Source organism: Crocodylus porosus, unplaced genomic scaffold, assembly GCF_001723895.1.
Source record: "Crocodylus porosus isolate Cpor-Errol unplaced genomic scaffold, CroPor_comp1, whole genome shotgun sequence".
NCBI classification, from domain to species: domain Eukaryota; kingdom Metazoa; phylum Chordata; order Crocodylia; family Crocodylidae; genus Crocodylus; species Crocodylus porosus.
In genome coordinates, this window is record NW_017728925.1 from 3,824,387 (window position 1) to 3,850,232 (window position 25,846).

Sequence of the window (25,846 nt, forward strand, 5' to 3'; positions counted from 1 at the left end):
AAGGCTTTCAAAGTTGATGCTTGAACCACATCCAGCAGCAGGCTATTCCAGACCCTGGGGGCTCAGACGGTAAAGAAGTTCTTCCTTAAGTCCAGCCAGAAACGGTCTTGCGGGAGTTTATGACCATTCGACCTCATCATCCCTTGGGGCGCTCTGGTGAACAAACATTCCCCCAGAAACTGGTGAATACCCCTAATAAACTTATAGGTGGCCATCAGATCACCCCTGAGCCTGCGCTTTTCCAGGCTAAAGAGTCCCATAGCTCTCAGCCTGTCATCATAAGGTCTGTTTTCCTGACCTCTGATTATGCATGTGGCTCTTCTCTGGACTCTCTCAAGCTTCTCCACATCCTTTTTGAATTGTGGAGCCCAAAACTGGACGCAGTACTCCAGATGTGGGTTCCCTGTTGGTTCTTCTAGTTCTCCCCCTGGTTCCCTCTAAATTGGAGCTGTTTTCCAAAGGATCTGTGCATAGGATACTATCTGTCTCTCCACTTTAGGTGCTGCCTTCTTTCAGAACCCCACTTTTCCAGGATCTATCACTCAAGTTTTTCTGAATTTCAGTTTGTTTTTTTTTCCTGGGGAAATTTTAAATGGCAAAGTTCCTCGGAAAATCAAAAATATTGAAAATCAGACAACTCTAGTACCATGACATTTCATGGTAAAGAAGAAACCTGAAAACAACATCACTCACAACTTTTCCACCCTGCCTACATAGCTGCTCTTACTCTGGACACCCAGCATACCACTTCTGCAACATGCAGAGTCACCAATGGCCCAAGCAACAATGATGTAGGCCTCTCCTGTATCAGGATAGCATACATTTCTTACCAGAAACACCCGTCCCTTTACTAATCTAAAATCATCTGCTTCTGCTCCCTCTCAATATTTAATTTCAGATTAGTCACACCCCCTGACTGTGTTTCTGTGCTGGAATCTTCCATGTCTACTGACTGTGTTTCCTTCTTCAGCAGGTTCAACTGGGTGTTAGGAACTTTTGGGGCTGCAATTATTTTACTTATAGCAGCCTCTTCCAAACAAAATTGTGTTTTTCTGTCCCTAGGAATCAGAAAAAGGTCTTCATACTCATCCTATTTCACACTGAGTATTTCCATCAGACTGTAGGGGCAGCTCATCCTTCTGGGTGCTCATGCTTCTGAGAGTATGACTCCATCTGCACCTCCAGACATTAGCTTTCCCTTGATCTCAAGGCATCAGGGTTTTACATCCTTAAGAGTTTTTTGCAGAATCTTGCCTGAACCCCTACCACCTATCATCTGACCCCAGCGCTCTTTCCTACCAAGGGAAGGAGTCAGACTCAGTGATCTACTGAGGTCCCTTCTGACCCAAACATCTATGAATCTTCCCTCCCCCATTCCAGACAGGACCGCTGAGATTTGCTTGGTCAAAGGTAAAGGGCATTGGCATGTACAAGACCAATTAGGTACCATAGACTGGATTGCCTTGAGCAGTGTTTTGCAAACTTTTTAGACTCAAGGAACCTGTTCACCAAGGCACCACAGGGGAAGACAAGAAACAATTGGCACAAACTGGTTGAAGATTGCTTCAGACTGGATATAAGGAAAAAAATCTTTACAAGTCAAATGCCGAGGGTCTGGAACAGACTCCCTCAGGGTGGTACAGTCACCCACCCTGGCAATCTTCAAGAAGTGTCTTGATATCTATGTTGCTGGGGTCATCTGACCCCAGCAGTCTTTCCTGCCCAAGTGCAGGGGGGCTGGACCTGATGATCTTGTAAGGTCCCTTCCAGTCCCTAACATCTATGAAACTTCTTGGTGGACTTAAGATATTCCTCAGAAAATGCCAGCTCTTCATTTTCACTCTTCCTTTTAAAGTACAGGGAAATAATGGAGTAATTATTCTGTTGCCAAAATCTGAGACAAAACTACAATAGGTCAGAATGTTTTAAACACTATAAACTCCTATTCAAAATCGCTGGGTTTATCTTGTGAATCATGTTTGCACATCTAACAGTGCTAACATTGTAAAGCCCCCATGGTACCCTTAAAACGATCTCAAGACACTCTGACTGAAAATCACTGGCCTAAGCCTTCCTGCCAAAGAGAGAGAGCTCTTTCAGGTGATAGCTCTTTGAATCCAGGCAAAGGACAGCATAACAGTCATGAACAGAGGTGCATGCAATATTCATAAAAATAAGATAGAAATCCCTTCCATTCTTCACAAAAACTCTAAGTACCAACAACAAAGAAAAAACCATATTGATCACTGGTGAATAGCACAAGCCACGTATTAAAATAACTTTAATGAAATATTATAGTTAAAAATAACCAACATGCTGCTCAAAATATACAGCCAAAGTTTAACTCTGCTTTAACTCCATTTTAACTCTGCTTCCCTATCCTTCCCCAAACTTCACTGAGGGGCTTCAGACCCTTACTTAGCTACCCTGAAATGCATGAACTGCTTTGTTATGTGAATTTATAAACACAGCAACATTCATTTTGAAAGCATCCAAGTGACGTGGGGGTCAAGATCTGTTTTCATGCGCTTTAGGGTCATACGTTTACAGGCATTTAGGCACCTAAAAGAACCTAATAGGTGGTTAGTAGGATTTTCAAAAGTGCAAGGTACCAAACTCCCCTTGAAAGAAGTGAGCCAGGACACTTTCCAAAATCCTATGTCAGCCACTCCTCCACACCTTTAGGCAAATCTGGTTGTATGTGACTTAGAAGCACTAGTTCCATTGCCTTTTAGTGGAACTTGTGCACTTAAGTCCTGAGACACTTTTGGAAATTGCACCCTACATTCTTTAATTGAGGGATTCTCTTTTAATCCTTCTGCAGCAGTTTGCAATATCCTGGGTTGTGCCTATACCACTACTATGTCTCCAGAATTCTTGTTACCAAACAAAGGTTATTATCAGGGAAGATGGCAAAGCATCAAAGGCAACAATTAAGTAATGACAGGATGTCATTCCCAGAAACCCTGTGTTCCAAGAACGTTGCAGCAACATGGCAAGCCAGAAGTACATAGCTGGAAATGTAGACATCTGTGTAACTTAAAATCATGGTCTAACAGGCCAGTCACTGAACCAGAAGCAAGAGTCCTGTGTGCTATTCCTGGTTCTGCCATGGACATGCTGCATAACCTCAAGCAAACAACTTCACCCCTCAAGTTTCCCTACCATGTTTCATTGCATTGTCCTCCTAGCTTGGAAGATCCTGGAACAGAGACTGGCACTCAAATGTGTGTGTACAGCACCTATCAGGGCCCTGGAACCTGAGGTGATACCGTAATGAAAATTAGTAATAGCAGTATTTTCAAATACAGATAATAAAAATAATTTATTTTTGAAGATTCTTACTTATGAGAAAAAATAGGTTGCCAGGACAACTAATGTGGACACTCATTGTTAAAAGTAAGATGGAAGACAAATGTATTGTTGTTACCAAGACTAATAAACTGCTTTCCTAACTGGAACATCAAAAGCCAATTGCAATTACATTATGGCTGTGTTTTCAGAATACCTCAGTCCTAATCTGATGTTCCCTTGTGCCGGCTAACATTTCATCAGCATCCGTACAGACAATTAAAGACTTGTTCTCATACAAAACCAAAATGGTTCTGCTTGGTATTGATGGGTCAGATTCTCCAAAGAACTCAAGACCAGTTTCCTGTCATTTACAGATTTCCAACTGGTTCAGATGGACCAGTTGAGAAGTTGTAAATAGAGAGTAACTGATTTCCAGCTAGACACTCTATGGCTGCTCTAGGTGTGACTGAGAATAGAACCCCTTCCACTCAGATCTGCCTTCACAGCTCCCAAGGAAACAGTCTACCAGTGTGTTCACAGCACTCAGGGCTATTTACCAGGAACTTTCCATGGCATCCATGTAAAAATTTACAGTATTATTAGTCCAGTGAGGAGGCCCAGCTGACAGAATTCCCTTCTTGCCCTGAATTCTGAAAGTCCCTTCTCATTCTTTGTCTTTTGGTGAGGTGATTTGGGGGGCGGGAGGCAATGGACAATAAAGAGCTTTGGACAACAGCTGTGCAGCTTCTCTTCTTCCACAGGAGTAGGATAGCAGGTAGCTTGCTACATATCTGGATCTGAGATCTCCTGCAGAACAAGGTCCCCTGTCTCTATTTACCATGCTGCATTTATTTACTCTATTTACCATGCTGTTAGCAGATTGAAATAACCTCCCAGGTCACTGGAATCTCATGGGGGAGTCCTTCATCTCTCCAGGTGACACACAATTGTATGTGCTTGCTCTTGATATAAAACCTGTTACCATCCTCTAACCAGAGCTGCTAGAGGATAACCCTGGAACAGCAGTCAGGCATCTTCAGAGACGCTGTTGTGCCTATCATCCTTGACCACCACTCGGTATGAAATGCGCATGAAGGAGCCAGTGAGCAGCAGAACCAAAAGGATGAGGAGTAATGACCAAACCCCATTTTCAATCCCTTTCAGAAGGATTAGCTCATCTTCAGGGATGGTGTTGGTCAGATTCAGCATGTACCCAAGAGGCCAGCCAGCTGACGTATCACTGATCTAATGAAAAAAATAATGAGAGGAGGAGAGGGGGGTCTGAATCATGAGATTGGTGGCAGTTGAAAAGGTCTGAGTGTTCAGACAGATCACAACAGTTGTACTCAAAGCTCAGTTAATTTTATCTACGACTCTTTACTCCATAAGTCTCATAAGAGTAGGCCCTTTGAGAGAAGCCCTAGTTCCTCCTTAGTTATTTAAAATTTTCTGCTTCTGGCCCTAGCCAAGAAGTGCAGAGAGGTTAGTTTTTCAAGATAGCTCTGAATAAAACACCTCTGTCTTTAGAGGACTCAGAATCTGAACCCAAATTTTAAAATGAACCCAAAGAGATTATATCAGATCCCCAAACATAAGTGAGTATTAGCTTTTGGGGACTTTCAACATGCAGGGAAAGTTCCTTGTTAGGATCGCTTGGATTCAAACCCAGAACAGCCAAGCTAGCAAACAGAGGCTAAGTCCGTGGTTCCACCAGCTGGCTGGTCAGATACCAGCCCCATCCCAGCCTGGTCCCTCCCATGAGGATGTTAATAAGAAGTCAAATGACCAGGAAGAACTATGGGAACTGCGAGCCTCTGACTGGAGGTATATAAAACCCCTCCTACATCCTGTGGGACTTGTCCCAGCAACAACACTGTTGTTTGTGCCTCTGGACCTCTGCCTTGCTCATGCCTCATCCCAGCCTCACCTTAGTCCCTGCACCTGCCTTGTTTGGACCTCCTGGCTCTGATCTTCCACCTGCCCTGACCATGATACCACCTCATCCCTTGACCTGATGACTTGGACTGCCACAGATATTTGGTGTGAACCCTAGCCTGACTATGGTAAGTCATTAAGTGACTGGCCACCCATGGCCTGGTTGATCCTGACACTCAGGATCTCTTAACTCAGACCAAACTATCCAGTCAGAAAGCCATGAAGATGTCTTTTTACCTTTGTTTTTTAAAGACATTCCAGGCTATCTGCCTTCCTCCACTAATTATGAAATTCGTACTTCCCCTATGTGATGGTTTGTTTCAATAGATGCACAGTTGCTTGTTGAAATTTTAACCTGCTTGCTTGTGATGTGTGTCAATTCTTGTAATAGTCATAATAGAAATGTATAGCATATTTTTCTGAGGCTCAGCTGACTGACCTGTTTATCATAATAATGAACTTATTTTATAAAAAAAATACAGTACTGAGGAGAATTGCTTGGTTCAGGTTCTGTCCATCTGAGTGAAAGTATCTGTTTCACTTCTGTCTATGGAGAAAATCAGTCTAGAAAAAAATATTTTCCTGGGAAGAACTGACAGTCAGCCAGGAACAATAAGGTCCATGCAACCTTGCACAAAATAACTGTGAAAGAGTGCCTATCTAAGGCACTTCTATCTAACTCACTGAAAAGACCATTCTTATCTGAAGCATCACATTCGACATTACTGACCTGGAATGCAGTCTGGGCAGAACTGTCCAAGTCAAACTGGTATCCCATTGCATGTAGATGGTAGATGAAAGTGGATAGGACACAGTAGTCAGCAAGCATGTTTGGCCTTTTCTTGAACTTCTCATTCAGCTAACAACAAAAATTGTTGAAAAGTTAAAATTGTCACAAATCATATTTTTTCTAGCTCTCTAGTATGATAAAATCTCCCTTTCCCTGCTCTGTGCTATGGTTTGTTGAACTGCTGCAATACTCAGGAATGCTTTCAGATGTCTTACATATACTTATGGAGGAGCCAAAGGTCTTAGCAGAGTTGTAGCCCCAGATGTGTACATGGAATAGGCAAAGCAGGCAAACCAAGTGGGTTTTCTCTCACTTACCTCTTTCCTAGACATCCCACAAAGTAAGTCAGTTGCTTGGCCCAAGTCAGTATAGGGTTCCATCTCCTTCAGGAAATTCAATGTCTTAGAAGTCACCTAGGCCAAGGCAAAAATAACCATTAAAAATCATACCCCCTCAATCCCTCAAGTGAGGCAGACAAGTAATCATATATATGCCCTCAGAGAGCTCATTATGGAGGCCCCGCATGCCAGGAATCATTACTGTTATTAGGGCCTGCAATCTACTACATTTCATTACTTTCCCCAGGAGCATGTATTCTGAAGGTGTGACTGCAGCTACTAGAGCAGATAGAAGCCCAAAATAGATTTGGAGCTCATCTAGGACCTTTCACTCTAAAGTTTTCCCCAGAACTTACTGCAGACCACTGAGGAACTAGGATACAATGACTACATCATCCCACTGTGTTGTTTGAACCCAAAATATTCCAACCTAAAAGTTAGTGAGTAAACCACACAGACACAGATAATGTTGCAAGTTGCACTGAACTCATGAACATATAGAGCATCTATACACGTGCTCTGGGGAGGAAAGGAGGCGCTGTAATTAAAGCAACTCTGAGAGTCGCTCTAGTTAAAGTGCTGACAGTGCCACAAGTATTCAGCGTCCCATGCTTCCAAATGGCAGTGGGTGGGTGCTTTAACTAAAGCTCATTTGGCAAGGTTTAGGTAAAGCATCGCATCCTCACCACCATTCGGGAATGCAGGGATGCTTAATACATGTGACACAGAAGCTGCTGGAGTGGTCTAATTAGCACACTCCAGCAGACTCTTTTAATTGAGTCTGCTCCAATGTGTGCTAATTAGCACATGGCAGAGAAGAGGTCTGTCACATATATAGGTGCCCTTAGATCCTAGAGGACTTGTGAAGCAGCAGGCTGTCACTGTTTTGAATATCACTAGTTGCAGACAGAAATGGTAATTTTCACTTAATCTGGCCAAACCACATTCTGTGACCAAGTAGAAGTGCATGGCTCCAGAGCACTTTAAAATGGCCCACTCCTGCAACAATCTGAACCCTCATCAGAGGGTTCCAAAACAGAGCACTTTCAGTAACTGACTGCAGTTCAGCCCTGCTCTGGTGCTGTCTTCAGAATGGGAGTGGGGAAAGGGATCACAAGGAGTTTGGTTTGAGTTTTTTTCAGCTTCTGCTGGAAGATGAGGCGGGTGGATTGGAGCCCCTCCCTGAGGTGGGGGAGCACTCAAATCCACCCACCCCACCCTCCAGCATCCCCTGGGGAACCCCCAGAATGAGCTTCTTCCACTCCCTTTCCCCCCCCTCATTCTGAAAACAGCACAAGGGCTGGGAGCAAGGAGGGGCATTCCTATGGGGAAAGCAGCTGCAGGCTCACAGCTGCTGTAAACAGCGGCTTGATTCCCCAACTTCTGGGACCCAACAGCGAACTTCTGTTGGGTCCAGGGGATTGTTGTAACTCATGGTGCTTCCTGCAAAACACCATGAATTAAAATGGGGAGCTACTTTTCCTTCTGAGCCTATTGTGGTAACACAATTCAGATTCTTTGGCCACTTCTGCAGATCCCTACCCCTTTAGCTCAAAGAAAATTTGTGACCATTATTAGTCTCATGGTTCTAGCATATGGTTGAAGGGGTCTTGTTCCATCCAATAGAGTAAGGCTATATAACTGGCAGTCCATGAGGAATTAATGTGTTTCCCCCTGGCCTTCTACTTGACTGACTGCTGCCCCCATTATCTCTTTGGCTGCTGCTGAAGTTGGGGCCTCTAAGTTCCTCACCTCCATCAGCTTTTGCTTCCTGCATCCTCCCTAGGGAGTGAGATGATGCAGCCCATGGCACTGGGGGAGCCGATGGCATGGTGCAGCAGCGTAGCAGGGGGGAACATGCATGGTGTAGGAGGGTGCAGCCCAGCAGCCCATGGCTCACAATAGTGCAGACTCACAAGTGTAGCTTGCACAGCATGCAGCCCCGGGCCATTTACAAGCTGGACAGCCATGCAATAGAGGAAGAAGGTAATGCTCCATTTACATACAGCCAGACCAATTCTGATTAATTCCAGCAGAGAGTGCACATACACACTTGCTAATTTTACTATATTTCTCAGCTTGTCACCTGGGTGCATCTCTTAAGAGACTCCTGCTTAAAGCATACACTAATATAAAAGAGAACCTACCAGAAATTTAGTTCCACTAGGCTTGTGAGCTCCATTTGGAGAGCAATCTGAAAAGCTGCAGAAGGAGGATGAGTTGAATAAGTTTCCCACAAGTTTCCTGCAGGCAGAAGAATTACTGGAGCCAGTGATGTGAAACGTGTCCTCATGGGCAGGTACACTTAAAGGATCGTCACTGGCAGTGCAGGGGTCAGCATCCACAGAATGAAGCAGAACTTCACGGGAGTAGGAAAGAGGCCAGCACGGGTTAGATGCATTTCTTGCATAGCCCTGGTCCTAGAGGAACAGGTATACAGAGAATGAGGGATTGGAGTCTGTAACAGGAAGGTAAATGGCAACAAAACTTAAACACTTTGGCTTCAGCAAACCAGATTTATCACAGAGACAAGTAGATTTCAAAAGGTTCTTACAAATTGAGTACCCAACCATTTAGCTGCTCTAAACTGTTTTAACCTGTGCCAAGTTGGGACTTAAACCCACATGGTACTGAATGCTCTCTGGCTTCAATGTGGGGTGCCAGTGTTTGCCACCCTCCAGGCTGGAAACTGAGAAAAAATGCCCCTTCTAGGATTTCATCTCCTTGTTTCTTGCCAAGCCAGAAATACAGCTTTTCTCACAATACTTTGATCTTCTCTTCCATCCCAAAGCAGGGAAGCAGAAGCATGAGAAAGTTCAAAGAGTTTAATAAGTCACACAATTTTTCAGGATTGAAGAGCAGGCTTTTTCAGTTTGAGTTTGCAGTAAATGTTCCACTCTTATTTCATAGAATTACAGAAAACTAGGGTTAGAAGGGACCTAAGGAGGTCACCTAGTCCAACCCCCCTACTCAAAGTAGGATCATCCCCAGCTGGATCATCCCCAGCTATTTCATCCATGTCAGTTCAGTCCTTTCACATACAGGTGAAGTTACACATTACAATTAGACCATACTAAATCTGTGGAAGGTTAAATAATGTTGTAGTTAGTGTGCTTGAGCAGTTGCATGTTAAGGATAGTTTCTTGCCTGCAAAGCTCCGAACTGCCACTAGAGGGCAGGGGTATGACTAGGAGCCAGGACACCTGGGGCATTTATACATAAGCTTGCAGGTAGCATCAGGTGCTTTTAGATGCACCCATGATGTTTCACATGCAGTTGTATCAGCGCCAAAATGTGCATCAGCACTGAGAAAATAGCAGTGGCGTGCTTTTGAACTAAAACACATCAAAGGAGTTTTAGTTCAAAAGCACACTGCCACCATTTTCTGCGCGCTGATGTGCATTTTGCCACTTGTACAACCACACATGATGCAGTGCAGTGTGTGATTAATTGAGTCTGCTCTGACATGCTGGATCTCCAGCGTGTTGCAGATCAAAAATGTATGCGCATAAATGCCCCAGGATCTATCCCTCAGAGGGGAGTGAGGGCTAGAAAATGCTGCATCCTGGGCTGCTGGAGAACTGTATACTTATTTTATCTTCATGGAGCAGACTGAAGTTACTCAGTTCGAGCATAGCTACTGCTAACTGCTTGTTACAGACATGTTCCTTACTTGTACTAAGGGAGTATCAATGTTAGAGGGTGTCTGAGCTGGCTTCAATCACCAACTTTATTGCTTTTTAGTTACACTCATTTAATGTGACAGGTTTGAAGCAGTCATGAAGTAGGTGAGGACCACCCTGGCAGACACTCACTTGTACAACTTTCAAAAGCAGCCTCTTAAGAACCTGGTCCCTGCCATAGCACAGGAAGCTATGGGTGTTGACCTTGTATGTGTGCCCATACAGCTGTAGCATCACCTCCTTCTCAGGATCTTGGCTTTCTCCTTTCAACGTGAAAGTCATCTGTAAGAAGTCTCTTCTCAGGGTCATGACACCTACCGTTCCTTTTCTGGATTGGATCCAGTGTCCTGTCCATGCATACTAGACCAAAGGGAATCAGAGAGGAAGGTTTTAAAAACAGAGATCCTCCTAACCCGGAGAAGCAGAGAAGAGCCCCAACTTGTACCAACCTGATCAAGAGCGGCTTCTTCTGCAGCCCCTGCCATCCTTCTGCAACATCAACTTCTCCCTATCCAAGTCCCCACTGCAAACTACTGCTTTTCTCTTTTGATGAAACCTCCCTCCCTTTGAGGCTGTTTCTGCATTGCACCTGTCCAAACAGACAGGCCCACGTGAAATCCAGAGCTACACTGCACATCACATGAAATCAGCTTTCTAATGGAATACAGCCCTTTAGCCAATAACTGGACATCTAGGAATCTAATCTTTATACTGATTTGTGATTCTGAATCAGGCAAAGCAAAACTATTGAGCGCTGCCAACCTGTGGAGGAAACAGAACCAGGCAGCCAGGGAAGTATAAACAAGTCTCATTTATGCTCTCAAGGCAGTTTTGCATATGGAGCAGATGTCAAGAATTTGAGTGGAATGGTTGGTAAAGAACAAGAGAAAGGGTATACTGACTACAGACTGGAGCTGGATTTTGAAAGAGACCTGGATCACTTTTTGTCAAGAATTTGTTAAATTCTGAAATAATGGAAAGCAGTGGGGCCCAGGGGATGAAGCACTGGACTGAGACTGAGGAGAGCTGGGTTTTATTTCTGACCCTTCCACTGGCTGCTGGGGTGACCTTAGGTGATTACTTCACCTCTGCTTCCCCTCCTGTAAAATGGGGATAATGATGCTGATCTCATTTGTAAAGTGCTTTGATCTGCCTAGCACTGTATTGAAGCTAGACACCATTCTGAAATGATGCATATGGTGGATGTTATTCAACCAACCACTCATCCAAAACATGGCTCAGCCATAACTGAATTTAAACCATTCCTAAGCACTGTTTTAAGCTACTGTCAGGAGCTCTGGTGGATCCAAACCATCAAGGCCACTTCACCTACCTTCATTCTATTTCTGTTTGATTATGAGAGACTTCCAGCCACTTCTGCACTCCATTATGCTGACACTACTCAGCTGATATGACCCCTTTACCTTGATGAAGTTCTCCAGGAGATAGTTAACAGCAGCCCACAGGAACACCCCTTCCTTTTGACTGGACAGTATTTTCACCCCCCGGAAGTCAAAGGGGTATGACTTCAGCATGGAGGTCACAGCAGCTAGAAGAGCATCAGAAAGTGCAGGGTTGGTGAGACTGAGTGAAGAGGAAAGAAGCACATTAGTGAATAAGGAGCCCCAGGAACAATGTCAAATAGCAATTGCATCAGTGCTCCTGATATGATGCCTACTTTGAGAACTACCACAACAAGATACAGTTGTAATGTTACACTAATTAGCTGCACCAATTACTAGCACAGTCACGCTGCCTAACAAGTACATACAGACTGTGGAAGCAAAAACTAAGGTCTCAGGATGATTTCAGTGTTTAGGCCCTAGCCTAGAATTTGGGCGAAACAGGCTTAGCCCCCCTGCTCCACAGCAGGTTGCCTTTGTGACCATAGGTAAATCCATTTCAGGTGGTTATGCTCCAGTTCCTCCTCTGTTGAAGGAGCAAACCAGCACTGCCCTTCCTTCTCAGGGTGTTGTGAGAATAAATACTGCGAGGTACTCAGCTAACATGAAAACCAGTAATGGAAGCCACGTAAGTGCCTGGGATACAGTGGACATTCACACTACAGCTTGCAGCATTCTGGCAAGTATCCCTGGCATATCCAAGTGTTACAGAAAGACATTGTTAATACCAGCTAAATTACCTGCCCTGCACACATTTCATCTTCCAAAAAATGCAGGCTTCCTCATCAGCACAAGCAGTAAGGAAGACTCTAAATTAGCCGGTAGCACAAATAAAGACGCTTGTCCCTGTGACAGTGTTATGATGTACATGTGACAAAAATTCTTTTTTGTACGGCTTAATGGCATCAGACATTACATGTACCTGAGTTTTGTGGGTTTTAAATGAGTTTGCATTATTGCAAACTTCCCAATGTAGTTTAGTTCACAATGTTACCATTAATCAGCTTGCCCTCAGCCACGGGGGAGGCGGGCAGGCTACACAGGGAAAAAGGTTCAGACCTCTCAGTGCTCCTGCCTTCAGCAGGCTCCTGCACCTGGGACCACCTGGGAATGGCCTGGCTTGCCCCTGGGGCAGCACAGGAAAGCAGCAGGAGGGTTTGCTGGTGGCCAAAGAAGGAGGTGGGGACAGTGCAGAGGATGCTGGAAGCCTGGGTGGGCTGCTAGCTGGCTGGGTGCTACCACAGCTTGGAGGCGCCTGATCCAGCACTTCCCCGAGCCTGCCTGGGCTTCCAGCACCCTGTGCACCGTTCCCGCCACCTTCTCCAGCTGTCAGCAAACACCGCCACGCTCCTGCCACCTCCCCACGCTGCACCAGGGGCAAGCCAGACTGTTTCCAGGCAGCCCCAGGCATCCTCCTGGCCACAGGAGCCTGCTGAAGGCAAAAGCAGCAAGGAGCCCAATCTTTTTTCTTTTTAGTGGAGCCTGCCTGCCTCTCCCATGGCCAGGAGGTGAGCTGACAGATCACTGGCTCAGATTAAGGTGGGAGAGATGCTGTGGGAGAGGCAGGCAGGCTTCACCAAGGTGGTGGGGGGAGGGAAGGATCAGTCCCCTTGCCACTTCTGCCTTCAGCAAACACCTGCAGCTGCCAGGACAATCACTTATATACAATGATGGAAATTGAAACGGAGAGGTTTCAATTAAAAACTCAATTCAGGGGGCATAGAATGTAACCCAATGGACCTAACCCCTGTCATAGGTACAAGCACCCTAAGACTTTTTGTCTTTTCTGCTGGCCAAGCTTACCTGCTCAGTGTAATCAAAGATGAACCATTATTATAGAACGGAGAGTAGAAGACAATGTTATATAGTTTATAAATGTGAGCAATTGAAACCTCCACTCACTTAAGCAGCCTCATGCTAGCAGTTGCTCCTAGGTAGACAGGGGTTTGGCTGTGCTGTTGCTCTGGAATTGCCTCCATTGCTTGTTTCAGGCATGCCTTTAGGCTGTTTCCAGCTTCTTGAGGGCATGTTGAGTAGTTAGAGATTCCAGGGCCTATGGTAAATGCAGGAAAGAAACTCAAGAAATATTACTACAGAATGAATTGATAGCGGGGTTCAGGAGCCTTTAGACACAGAGGCCATATCCACACATGCAGGTATGTGTGATTTATAGATTTAAAGATTCATAGATGTTATGGTTGGAAGGGACCTCAATAGATCGTCGAGTCTGACCCCTGCATAGGCAGGAAAGAGTGCTGGGTTCAGATGACCCCAGCCAGATGCCTATCTAACCTCTTCTTGAAGACTCCCAGGGTAGGGGAGACCACCACCTCCCTTGGGAGCCCATTCCAGATTTTGGCCACTCTAACTGTGAAGTTCTTCCTAATTTCCAGTCTAAATCTGCTCTCTGCTAGCTTACGGCCATTATTTCTTGTGACCCCCAGGGGCACCTTGGTGAGCAGAGCCTCACCAATTCCCTTCTGCACCCTCATGATGAATTTATAGGCAGCCACAAGGTCGCCTCTCAACCTTCTCTTGCGGAGGCTGAAGAGGTCCAGTTTCCCTAGTCTCTCCTCGTAGGGCTTGGCCTGCAAACCCTTAACCATATGAGTGGCCCTTCTCTGGACCCTCTCCAGGTTATCCACATCCCTCTTGAAGTGTGGCGCCCAAAACTGGACGCAGTACTCCAACTGGGGTCTGGCCAGCGCCCGATAGAGGGGAAGTATTGCCTCCTTGGTTCTGTTTGTCATGCATCTGCTGATGCATGACAAAGTGCAGTTAGCTTTGCTGATGACTTCGTCACACTGACGACTCATGTTCATCTTGGAGTCCACTAGGACTCTGAGTTCCCGTTCCGCTTCCATGCTACCAAGCAGGTCATTTCCTAGGCAGTAGGTGTGCTGGACATTTTTCCTACCTAGGTGCAGCACTTTGCATTTCTCCTTGTTAAATTGCATTCTATTGTTTTCTGCCCATTTGTCCAACCTGTCCAGGTCTGCCTGCAGTTGTTCCCTGCCCTCCAGTGTGTCAACTTCTCCCCACAGTTTTGTATCATCCACAAACTTGGACAGAGTACACTTTACTCCCTCGTCCAAGTCACTGATGAAGACATTGAAGAGTATTGGTCCAAGGATTTGTGGCACCACAAACCGCATGCATTGCACATTAAATTAATAATTTGCTACAGAGATTTCCCAGTAGCAAAAAAACCCAAAACAGTGCAAAGCACACCAAAATAGCATGTGCCAGGACAAACACAGAGCCCCTGCGCTGAGGTATGTGGAGAAGGGGGAGCAGCAAGCCCAGGGTTGCCTTTCCCTCATCTTAGAACCATAGAGAACTAGGGGTGGAAGGGACCCCAGGAGGTCACATCTAGTCCAACCCCCTGCTCAAAGCAGGACCATCCCCAGCTAGATCATCCCAGGCAGCACTTTGTCAAGTCAGGCCTTAAAAACCTTCCAGGATGGAGATTGCACCACCTCTCTGAGTAACGTGTTCCACTGCTTCACCACCATCCTAGTGAACAAGTTTTTCCTGATATCCAACCTAAATGTCCCTTGCTGCAATGTTCACAGCTGGATGGGGTGCAGTGTCCCTCAGTGCAGAGGCTCCACAGTGCACAGAGATGGGAGGAGTTGTACCCTGGGTTGCCTGCTCCCCTGTCTCCACTTGCTGCTGTCTGGCTGGGGCACAGGGTACCTCAGCACAGCAGCTGCCTGCTGGCTAGCCCCGCACAGCACATGGAGCCCAGTCAAAGCAGCACACCAGGAGCTGGGAGGAGCTGGGCATTGGCAGTTTGGGACAATAATGTGTCCCACAACAAAGGACATATGTAGACACTTCTAAAGATATAACCAAACCTGTACAGCAAATATTACACCAGGCTGAACCATTATCCTGCCTGCAGAAATGCTCAACCATGATGCTTCAGCACAGGGAGATAAAAATGAATGTGGGTAAATGTGACATGGCAAATTTAGGCCAAGAACTGAAAAGCTTCTCCTACCAAGCTACACTATATCAGCCCTAAAAGCTCTGGCTTAGAGATCTGAGGTTATCACAACCCACAAGGACATGACTGAGTGTCTCTGCCCTCAAGAAAGAGACACAGACACAGACACAGCAGGCTTAGTCAAGACTCATGTGTCTGCTCCCTTCTCAAACCACTTCCTCATGTGTACAGGAAGGTTTCTAAAAGTTATTGTAGCTGCCAGCAGTTGTACAGGAAGGCTCTGCTCAGAGGCCAGAAGTGTCCTATGCATGCAGAGTGATTTTTTTTTCTTAAAATATTTTTAAAACAAATTACTTTGAAATTAAACAGCTAAAACAGTGATTCTCAGCCGCAGCACTATGAGATCCTTTTAAGGGTGTCATGGGGTGCTGCACCATATTAGCAGTATTAGGTGTGCAAATACCTACACGAGTCATTAAAAAAAAAAAAAAACCCAATCCCAGAGATTTTAAATAGAAATCCATAGTATGAAAAACATTTCTAATCTGCTGTGGACTTTCTGAGATGTTTGCAGCAGAAGAATTGGTCTGTTATTTTTCTGTAGTCAAAAAAAAAACAAGTGAAAACTAAGAGCTGGCATTTTATCAGGGGTGCAGGAATCTAACCACAAGTGCCTTGAGTCTAACGAGGTTGAGAACTGGTGAACTAGAAAAATCTCTCACAACAAATATTTGTGTTTACTGTAAAGACAGTAACCACCGGGGATCCAGGTGTTCCGTTCACCACGGGAAATGTAGTAAAACCTGGGTTTTCTCCTTTAAAGAAGAAAAACACAGGAAATGGTGGGTTTTCCCTTGCAGGCTGGCAGAGTTCCAGCCTACAAGGGGCTAGAGGGAGTTGGAGGAGGGCAGTCAGGCGGGGGGCGTCATGTGTGGTGGGAGGGAGTTGGGCAGGGCTAGGGCTAGGGCTGCGGCTGCTGCCTAGCCCAGGCGGTGCATGGGGCCATGTGCAGCCGCAGGGCCCTGGCAGGGAGTGAGACAAGGCCATGGCTGGGTCATCCAGGGGGCTGCCTCCCTGGCACTGCACACACTCCAGAGGGGCATGGGGGGAACATGCCCCCCAGATTTGTGCACAGGGTGGGTGTGGGCTGCTTGCTGTGGGCTCAGGGCTCCCTTCCCTTCTGCCCTACCCCCAGGGCCTTCACAGCCCAGTGGGCAGGACCCAGCACAGCAGGGCAGAGCGGGGCAGGGAAGCTAGGCGCTGCCGCCTTGAGCCCCGCACCACCGTGGCGAGATGCCCCCTGCCCTCCCAGCAGCAGCAAGGGTGGCAGCACACAATTGTGTCCCTTGCTGCTGCTGGGCAGGCAGGGGGCACCTAACCATAGAGGTGTGGCGCTCCCAGCAGCACCACAAGCCTCCCTGCCTGGCTTAACTCTGTCCTGCCACACCGGGTCCTACCCACTGGGCCACATTAACCGCTGCCTCCCATGTGTGGCACCCAGGGCTTGGGCACTGCTGCGGGGGCAGGGGCTGCAGACCTGGGTCCCTGGCCCCATAGCCTTGGTAGCTGAGGGCCCCCTCCAGCAGGGCTGGGAGGGGTGGGGGGCTGTGGGTGGGGAGTGAGGGGCACCAGCAGTGCCAGGGGGCTGTGGATCAGGAGTGAGGGGCACCAGCAGGGCTGGGGGTCAGGAGTGAGGGACAATGGCATAGGCAGGGCACCAGCATTTCAGGGCTGCTCAATGCCACAAAGGTGTGGCAGGATACAGCCACAGCTGGACCTGCATCCTGGTGAGCAAAGGGGGTAGGGGAACCTCTGATTTTTCCATGATAAAAATCCCCAAATCAAATGCCAAAATATATAGGTATTTAGAATTTCTTTTATTATAATGATTGAGGCACTGGTAGGGTACCAACGTGCTTTAAGATTGTAAATATATCAATAAAACATTGTGTTCAACTGATATATAGTGGTGTTTCATTTAAATAACAGATTTGGGGTATTTTAAATCAGAAAATTTGTATTTTTATCAGAGAATTTACGATTTTTAAAAATAGAAAACCAGGATCCCTGGTTACCACAGACGCATTCTTTGTCATGTAATAACGTACAGTGTTTAGAGTTATACAGGACTAGCCCATTGTTATCTGGTATCCAATTTAAAACTCTTGAACTTTGTTTGATTGTGGCCCAGTTTAAGAAATCATGCCTTTAAATACAAGCAGGTGCTTAAAACTTAAAAGCCCAGACTTTCATGAATACTAATGATTTTATGCATGTGTAAGTGTTTTCCTAAATAAGTACCTGTATACCATACTTGTGGCTTCTTAGTTATGAATTTGCTAGGCTTAAACATATAAGATAGTTATTACCCTTTCTCTTTCAGGCTTCAGTAGGATGTGTCCTAGAGATCAGATCCTGCCTCAGTCATTATTGTTCATTAAGGATTTCATTGGATGACAAAACACTGGTAGGAACCTATGATAGTCCCATAATTTCAGAATAGACTATTAAATGTAGGATCAGAAGGAAAGAATGGAGCACTGAGTGAAAGCAATTTGCAGTGGTAATTGTGGGAAGATTTTAAAGTTAGAATTTAACCAATAATCTTTAGACCCACATATTGGCTCTTGAAAAAATGAATCGATTAAGCTATATTTTCTTCAATTTTCATTTGCTACAAAGTGCCAATGTTAGATCCATTTTTTTGGTCTCTAATATACATGCCAATATTGGATTTAAGTGACCTTTGTTCAGTTTCCTTGAAGTTTGATTAAAAAAAAAATCTGTCTTAGGTTTGCTCTGCCTAGGCTTAAAGATAGTAACAACAAATGCATTCTTAGTCATGAAATAACGTACAGTGTTTAGAGTTATAATATTATATCAAATGTTTCACTGTTTGTAGATTTGAAAAGGGGAACAAGAAATTAGGTTTATAATGAAAGCTTAGGATATGCCTATGCAGCAACCCAAGGTATAACTGCAGTTTATGCACACATGTGGCCATAGCAGCAGAGAGCTCAGTCCTGGAACCCACAGGTTGTTCCTACCAGCTGCATTACTTAACTAGCAGGCTACAGTCACACTTCCTCTTGCTCCCTTTCTCTGGCCTAATTAGGTATTTTTCTGCACTGCTTCAAAAGGAAGAGTAAAGAACACTACCACTCAGGAGCAGCTCAGACCCCAGTATGAGGACCCTCTCCAGAGAAGTGCAAGGTGTGTGTTTGTACTCCCGCAGAGAGAGGAAGGAACTGAACCCAGGTCTCCCACATCATGAGTAAATGCCCTGAGCTATTGCATCAAAAGCACTATCTCCTCCTCCGGTTATTTTAAAAGGAAGGAGCAAACTCCAGTCCAAAAGGGTTTAAATGCCTAATTCCAGGAGAGGAGTGAGGGCTATGAATCCCAAGTGGAAGTAGCCATGAAAGCCCTGAAGGGGCATGGCATGCCTCTTCCTCAGCACTTCATTTTGGCCATCTTAGGTTGTCTCCACTTAACATGCCAGGTGTTCTGAAGCCCCTAACTTTCCTCAGGTACAGGAGTTTAGGGCCCTAACTATGGACTGTGTATTTCACTCTGCTCCTCCTTCCCAGTTTTCCATGTAAGGCATCCCAAGAGTGCCCCGCCACATGTGCTGAGAGTGCTGCTCTGTACCTGTTCATCCAGCACCCCTTCCCTGGAGAACCACAACAGTGTGGGAGGTGTTCAGATTTTCCCAGCATTCACTGGTACAAATGCAGCCAATAACATGCAAAAGCTCTAGGCTAGTGACAGGCCATGGCTAACTAGATGGTTAGAAAAGTTGCTGGGTGAACATTGTTGATGCTAGATGTAACCAGGGCTGTTACAAACTGCTTACTGCCATAATTGTAATGTTGACACATCTAACCACAGTTCACCACTTAAGAGGGTGAGCTACAGGTGACAGGCAGAGCTCTTTCTTCTCTTTGCTGAATTAAATGCAAGGGAGGGAAGGGTTTGACATCTTTGCTGCTACAGTAGCGTAACTAGAGGCAGTTTTCTTCAGGCATGAGATAACACTGAGGAAGCTTCTTTACAGTGAAGAAGGCTAGACATGGGATTTTGATTTCTGCAAGAGCTGATCTTGCAGAAAGCAGTTCCCAGAATCACAAGCTTTTAAAATATATATGTAAGTCCCACTGTGATTAGTTCTGCTTCTGCTATTGTCCTTTATTGTTCCACTGGACATGCCTTAGGAAGAAGAGTTGGTATGTGTGGCTCTGCCACTAATTCATTGTTAGGACTTCAGCTATGAGATCTTCTTGGTGCCTCCATTTCATCATCTGTAAGGTGGAAGTAAAAACACTTACCTGTAGTTGCTCAGAGATCCTCAAGTGAAGGGTGATAGCTATCCATGTATAAAGACCACTCAGAAAGATTGGGCTGCCCAGTCTTCAGTATCATCAGCAACCTGATCTTTAACTACACAGGATGCTTGACTCAAGAAGCTTGCAAAGAAATGTCATTAAAGCAAGTTTCCTTAGTTTCCATCCATCCAGTGCCAGAAATAAATGACATCCACTCAGTAGCAGGAAATCAGCTATCTTACCTTGCACAGTACAGGTGCTATGTTCACTGACCACTCCAGTGTTATTCTCCTTCTTGGCTGACCACTGGTATATGAAAAGGGTAGTGTGGGATGGCCCAGCATCCAGAACAATGCCATACTGAAAAAAACCCACAAGATCATACATATTCTCCTGTTGCACACATGTTCACACTCTTGTTATTACAGGTTTGTACTACATTGCACAAGTACTCAGTATAGCCAGCTGCAAAAGTAACTCCCCTATGATTATTCTCCTCCTAGATGGTGCCTGCTGTGATGGAGTGGCTCTCTGCTACTCTAACCCTTTCTTTGTTTTTTTTAGTGTTATTCCTTTCTCATCTTCAGTCTTGATCTTACAAGTCACCTACCCATGAATAAGTCCAGCCTTCTACCTGCTGGTCAGAGCATTGAGGCCAGACAAATTAAACTTACCAGACTTTGCTTCATCAAGCATTCCCCATAAACATTTGTAAACTCAGGTCTACAATCAGGCTAGAAACTTTCTTTAAATTAAAAAGTTTATTCTGCAAAAGTTGGTGGCACATCTGTAGAGGAATCTTCTCACTCATTATGCACAAGCAGATTTTTCAAATCCTGCCCAATGAAGAAGGGCCAGGCTAATCACAGAAAGTAACTACCTGCTGGGTACCCACTCAGATAGTTGCTTTCAGCATGAATGCAATGGTTGATGGGGCACAGCTGTGTTTTCAGGGCATCATATAACACCTAGCTGTCTGCAAAGTGCTAGAGGAAGTGGGAAATGAAAGAGGAAAGCAAGAAATACAACTGGTTGCTTTATGAGTAATGGGCAAGATGGCCCTGTGCCAAGAGTATAACATGCCAATTATCTCACAAAATGACCTTTACTGATACTGGGCTTTGCTGCAACTGCTAGCTGCCTCAGGTTAGAGGAAGCGCTATGGAGCAAGCATTGACTTATGTCCCTTTAGAGGGGAAAGAACAGTACTTGATTAATTTTGCTATTGAGGTAGTTTATTTAATAGTACAGTGTTTAACAATGAGACAACAAGGTACTCGTTAAGGACCTAAACAAAATACTCCAAGTAAAGCCTCAGCAGCTGTACTGTGTCGTTTTGGGCTCCACAATTTGAAAAGGATGTGGAGAAGCTTGAGAGAGTCCAGAGAAGAGCCACGCATATGATCAGAGGTCAGGAAAACAGACCGTACGACAACAGGCTGAGAGCCATGGGGCTCTTTAGCCTGGAAAAGCGCAGGCTCAGGGGTGATCTGTTGGCCACCTATAAGTTTATCAGGGGTGACCACCAGGGTCTGGGGGAACGTTTGTTCACCAGAGCGCCCCAAGGGATGATGAGGTCAAACGGTCATAAACTACTGGGAGACCGTTTCAGGCTGGACATAAGGAAGAATTTCTTTACTGTCTGAGCCCCCAAGGTCTGGAACAGCCTGCCATCGGAGGTGGTTCAAGCACCTACATTGAACACCTTCAAGAGTAAATTGGATGCTTATCTTGCTGGAATCCTATGAACCCAGCTGACTTCCTGCCCTTTGGGCGGGGGGCTGGACTCGATGATCTCCCGAGGTCCCTTCCAGCCCTGATGTCTATGAAATCTATGAAAAAGATAGGCTCCCTTCGTTAAGGCAAAAAGATTAGTGATCTGTGTGTATTAATGCCACCATTAACACCAGAAGCCCTTGCAAGCCTTATGCCTGGCTAAACCCAACTCAGGCAGAGTGCACCTTACCTTGCTCCCAGGGGGGATCTTGACAATTTTAGTAGAGACGCAAAGCAGCAGGATCCCAGTTAGCCCGGCTACAATAACTAAGCAAGGGGGAAGAAGTTCACGCCAAGACATTAGGCTCCCTCTCTTGCATCTGCTGAATTAAAAAAGGAAGCTGTGAATTAGCAAATCAGCAAGTGCAGAGTCTGTCTCTAAAGCTATTTGCAGCCTTCAGAATGAGGAGGAAGGTGGAGCTAGAGTCTAGTTGTGACATCAGCACGGTCCAAACCACAGGTCTCACTGGTAAAGTGATATGATATCCTTATCATAAGGATAACTGACCCATATAAAGAGCTTTCTTCCCCTTCACCATGGTGAATAGAGCTAAAGCTTTGTGCACATTCCAGTGCTGGCATCATAGTCCTCAATGAAATCTCACAACTGCTCAGGATATCAGCCCCAATCTGTATGTGGGTCTCTTTCTACCTGCCAAAATCTTTAACTGCACAACAGTGAAAAAGCTTACTTTATGCTCCTCTAAACTCATGTCCCAACAGAGAAAACGCCATGTATTTCATCTCATGTTCAGCAGGGAATAGCACAGCCTGGAAATGGGTGTGTTTCTATGCTATCCTCTATTTTCTCCATGTGCTGGCACATTACTAGCTTGCCCTTTGGTAAATCCCAACCTTAAAGAACATGTTAAAAAAATAGCCTGGGGTTTGCTTTTTTCATCAGTTATGTTAGAAATTCACTTATGTTGTTGGATGTTGGGTTGCTATGTGAGGCAGCATGCGGCCAGCAGTGGGGTATCAGGTCCCTTCCAATACATAGCCCCAATCCAGATAGGAGGAAGGTCAGAGTGACACCTTAGAAACTAACTGGTTCAGGGAGGCATGAGTTTGTGTGTGTACAACCGACTCCATCAGATGTTTCATTTCTCTGAGCCAGTTACTCTCTAAGGGTGTCTATGCATGTGCTCTGGGGTAGAGGGATGGCATTTTAATTAAAGCAGCCACAGTGTCACATGTATTCAGCAGCCCACATTTCAAAATGGCCATGGGGACACTTTAACTAAAGCTCATTAAAGAAGTTTTAGTTAAAGCGTCCCGGTGACATTTTGAAATGTGGGGTGCTGAATACATGTGATGCTGCAGCACACTGGAACATCCTAATTAGAATTAACTGAGTCTGCTCCAATGCATTCTAATTATAACACGTCAGAGTACATGTATAGGCAAGGTGTCACCCTGTCCTACCTTCTGCTTGTCTTCAGATGAATGTAGCCCAGGTGTACACGGGTTTGTACTTCCCTCTCCAAATGAGGAAACTATTGGCAGGACTCTTCTTTCACCTCTCCCCACTCAGGAAAGAGGCCTGATGTTATTTCTCTTGCTGCCTCCTGATTGGTGGATGGGCTCCACCAATCAAAACAGCAGGATCTCAAGCCTGGGACTCAACCCAGGCTCTGAAAGGTAAGGCTGCTACATTAACATGGCAAACCACCTGTCCACCTATCTAGGTGCTAAGATGGGTGACTCCTAAAGGAACTCCCAGTTTTTGCAAAACAGGCAATAAAGCCTTTCCCTCACTTCCTCACTAAGCTGCCTGTGTAGGCTGGACATAGGCCTGTGCTGTATAAGCCATGACCATGTTGTTGCTAGGCTTGGCCATTTTCAAGAGGTCTAGGCTTAAGTTGCAGAAAGGTGAATAAGACAGAAGCTCTCAGAAACCTGAGTCTGAATGACCATAGCATAAACCTTTGGAAAAATAGCAACTAGCTTGGTCAGCAAAGCAGAGGAAGCCTTGATTATTGTCTGTTTAATTAGACATAGTTTTGATTATTGTCTGTTTAATTAGACATGAACCAAGCACAAGGCCTAAAAGGAAACTCTATAAGAAAGAACTGTACATCAAATAATCCAAATACTCTATATCGTAGCTTCATTTTAAAATAATTAGTAGTGATTAATGTAAACAAATGTATTGAATGTTATGTTGCTATACTAGATAGGTTTTTGTTAGAATGCTTAAATACATCATAAAAGCAAAGCAGCCTCATCAGATCATAAACTAAGGTGAAAAAATAACAAATCAGTGAAAAAACATTCCACAATGGGAAGAGAAGGGAGATAAGGAAGCCTTCCTTTTGCTTCTCTTGCTTTCACAGAGATATAAATCCCAACTGACTGATACCTTCTTGGCCCCCAAGAACTCTAGTTGAATCTGGTTCTGAAAGTTTCAGTGAAACAAAGAAATTTAAATACAGCCAATCTGAGATCATTCAAACCAGTCATCTGTAAATATTGGGCATAGGCTGGTTGAAAATTTGAACTTCTACTTTTGCACTTAAATTAAGACTTCTCTGGTATGACAGCTGAAAATTATGTCTGTGTGATAAAGGTGCTTGCTGAAGTCTCTATGAAGATTAAACCAAGTGTTTTTCTGTCATTTGTTTAGATATTAAGCTATATGTTGTTGCTAAGACCCTAATTAAAGTTTAAGGTTTAGTAAGGCTTTGTATAAAGTAAGGCTTAGTAAAGGTAGCAAAGCCTTGAAGAAGTAAAGCCCCATGGCACAGTTAAAATTAAACTTATCAAAGGAATGCAAGGCTTGTACTGTTATTGGTCAGTCTAAGGACAGTTGAAGTAAAAAGAATATGAGTGGCTGTAAGTTATCTGCACAGTTCAGACGTTATAAGTTGGCTGAAACATCCAGAAATCATTCAGAAGGAAGATACAGCTCTGTGAAAAGGATTAATTAGCTGTTGACCTGGATCGGTGGGCCCATGGATCTTGAGGACCCAAGGACTGAATACCAGGGTCCTTCCTGGTACCTCTCGGACAGCACTGGTCAGGGATGCCTGACTTCGCTGAGCTTTGTGGAAAGAGAAACTTGTCATACATAAGGCATCAGAGGGGACTGCTGATGAGTTGCCGATGCAAATTATTCTTGTCTCTCATTATTCTTGTCTGTTATTCTTGTTTGTCTTGTTACTACACATAGTTGTGTTCTTGTTAAGTCAATAAACCTTTCTTACCGTTCTACCTCCGACCATACTCTCAATCCTGAACCCTCCGCTGGCAGCTGGGACATCCGGGGCTCAGCAAAACACCTCAACTCACCAAGGAAACAGAGAAGCTTGGCCAGCAGACTTGTTTTTTTCCCTGAATCCAAGGCTACATAACCATTGTCTTTATTGATCTGAATAAGTCTCTGCTATTGTGTATCCTAATAAAACTTTTGAATTATAACTGGAATGGTCTCATTGTATCATCAGTCTCACTCTCAACCACAGTTAAATTTAGTGTAACACCTGCTCCTGGATATTTGCAAGTTCTGGTGCTGAAGAGTCAAGGTAAGCTTCATGAGGTGCTGTTTTTTCATGTGCAAGTTCTGGAGCTGCTGATGGTCATCCCATGTCTTCATGACAATGGCTATAGGTACGATGCCTGCTGGGGATGTGCACTGCTGGGGAACATCAATTTTGAGCATGTGCCACCTGTTTTCTCCTATTTAAGCATTCTAACTCATTCTCTGCCACTGTGTGACACAGGATGCTGGGCAAGATGGACCTATTGTCTGACCCAGTAAATGGCAGTTCTTATGTTCTTAACATTTGTGAGCAAACAGGAAAAATGACAGTCCCCTGTAGCAGTCACTGGGCTGTTTAGCTGACACTGGGCCTGCTGTGATGCCTCAAAGGATCATTACTGCCCCCACCAGCAACATCCCCTTTTCCTGGTGGAAGACGAAAATTTCAGATGACGATACACGTAAGAAGGCAGCCTCTGAAGGGCAAGACAGGATAACTAGCTCAATTCCACCCTGCAGCAACTTCTCCAAAAATAGCACTTTGTTACTTCTCAAGATCAAGAGATAGGAACAAAGATGTAGCTTCTCTTCAGTTATGTTGCATTTCCTGTTTTGTGTTCTCTGTGGGGGTTTCCAGTGACCAGTAGTAAGAAACCATGGGGCAGACGGCCATTAGCAGAAGTACGGGATCACTTCCACAGCTTGGAGGTGGCCGACTGCCAACCAGCCCCAATGGCACTGCAACCCCAACCAAGCAGCAGCCTGTTTCGAGGTATAGCATCTTGCCCTCAAAGCAGAGACGAGAGCATGAAGGAAGAAAAAGGAGAGGAATCCCAGCCTGCATCCTGCTCTCCCTTGCAGAAAGATCT

The 25,846-nt window shown here is 45.1% G+C and overlaps 1 protein-coding gene across 2 annotated transcripts; it reads right to left on the reverse strand.

Moving 5' to 3' along the window:
- Nucleotides 1–3,296: 3,296 nt before the first annotated feature.
- Nucleotides 3,297–21,889, reverse strand: LOC109313832 (ectonucleoside triphosphate diphosphohydrolase 2-like). 2 transcript variants are annotated; one of them, XM_019540591.1, is made up of 10 exons: nucleotides 21,687–21,889; nucleotides 19,963–20,080; nucleotides 13,346–13,496; nucleotides 11,465–11,624; nucleotides 10,173–10,400; nucleotides 8,505–8,777; nucleotides 6,337–6,432; nucleotides 5,960–6,088; nucleotides 4,348–4,539; nucleotides 3,297–4,233 (listed from the first exon to the last, which is right to left on the reverse strand). In XM_019540591.1, the coding sequence occupies exons 1-10, from the start codon at nucleotides 21,795–21,797 to the stop codon at nucleotides 4,219–4,221; spliced, it is 1,473 nt and encodes a 490-aa protein (XP_019396136.1). In that variant the 5' UTR covers nucleotides 21,798–21,889; the 3' UTR covers nucleotides 3,297–4,218. The 2 variants fall into 2 exon arrangements, with proteins under 2 accessions (XP_019396136.1, XP_019396135.1); XM_019540590.1 differs by having other exon boundaries at nucleotides 3,297–4,230; nucleotides 4,345–4,539.
- Between the last annotated feature and the right edge of the window lie 3,957 nt (nucleotides 21,890–25,846).

Coding starts and splice junctions, on each gene's coding strand:
- LOC109313832 (XM_019540591.1), bottom strand. CDS start 21,797: ATGTCTTGGCGTGAACTTCTTCCCCCTTGCTTAGTTATTGTAGCCGGG. Junction 11,625..13,345: donor GCTAGCATGAGGCTGCTTAA/GTGAGTGGAGGT, acceptor CTCTTCACTCAG/TCTCACCAACCCTGCACTTT. Junction 10,401..11,464: donor TCCTGGAGAACTTCATCAAG/GTAAAGGGGTCA, acceptor CCTTTGGTCTAG/TATGCATGGACAGGACACTG.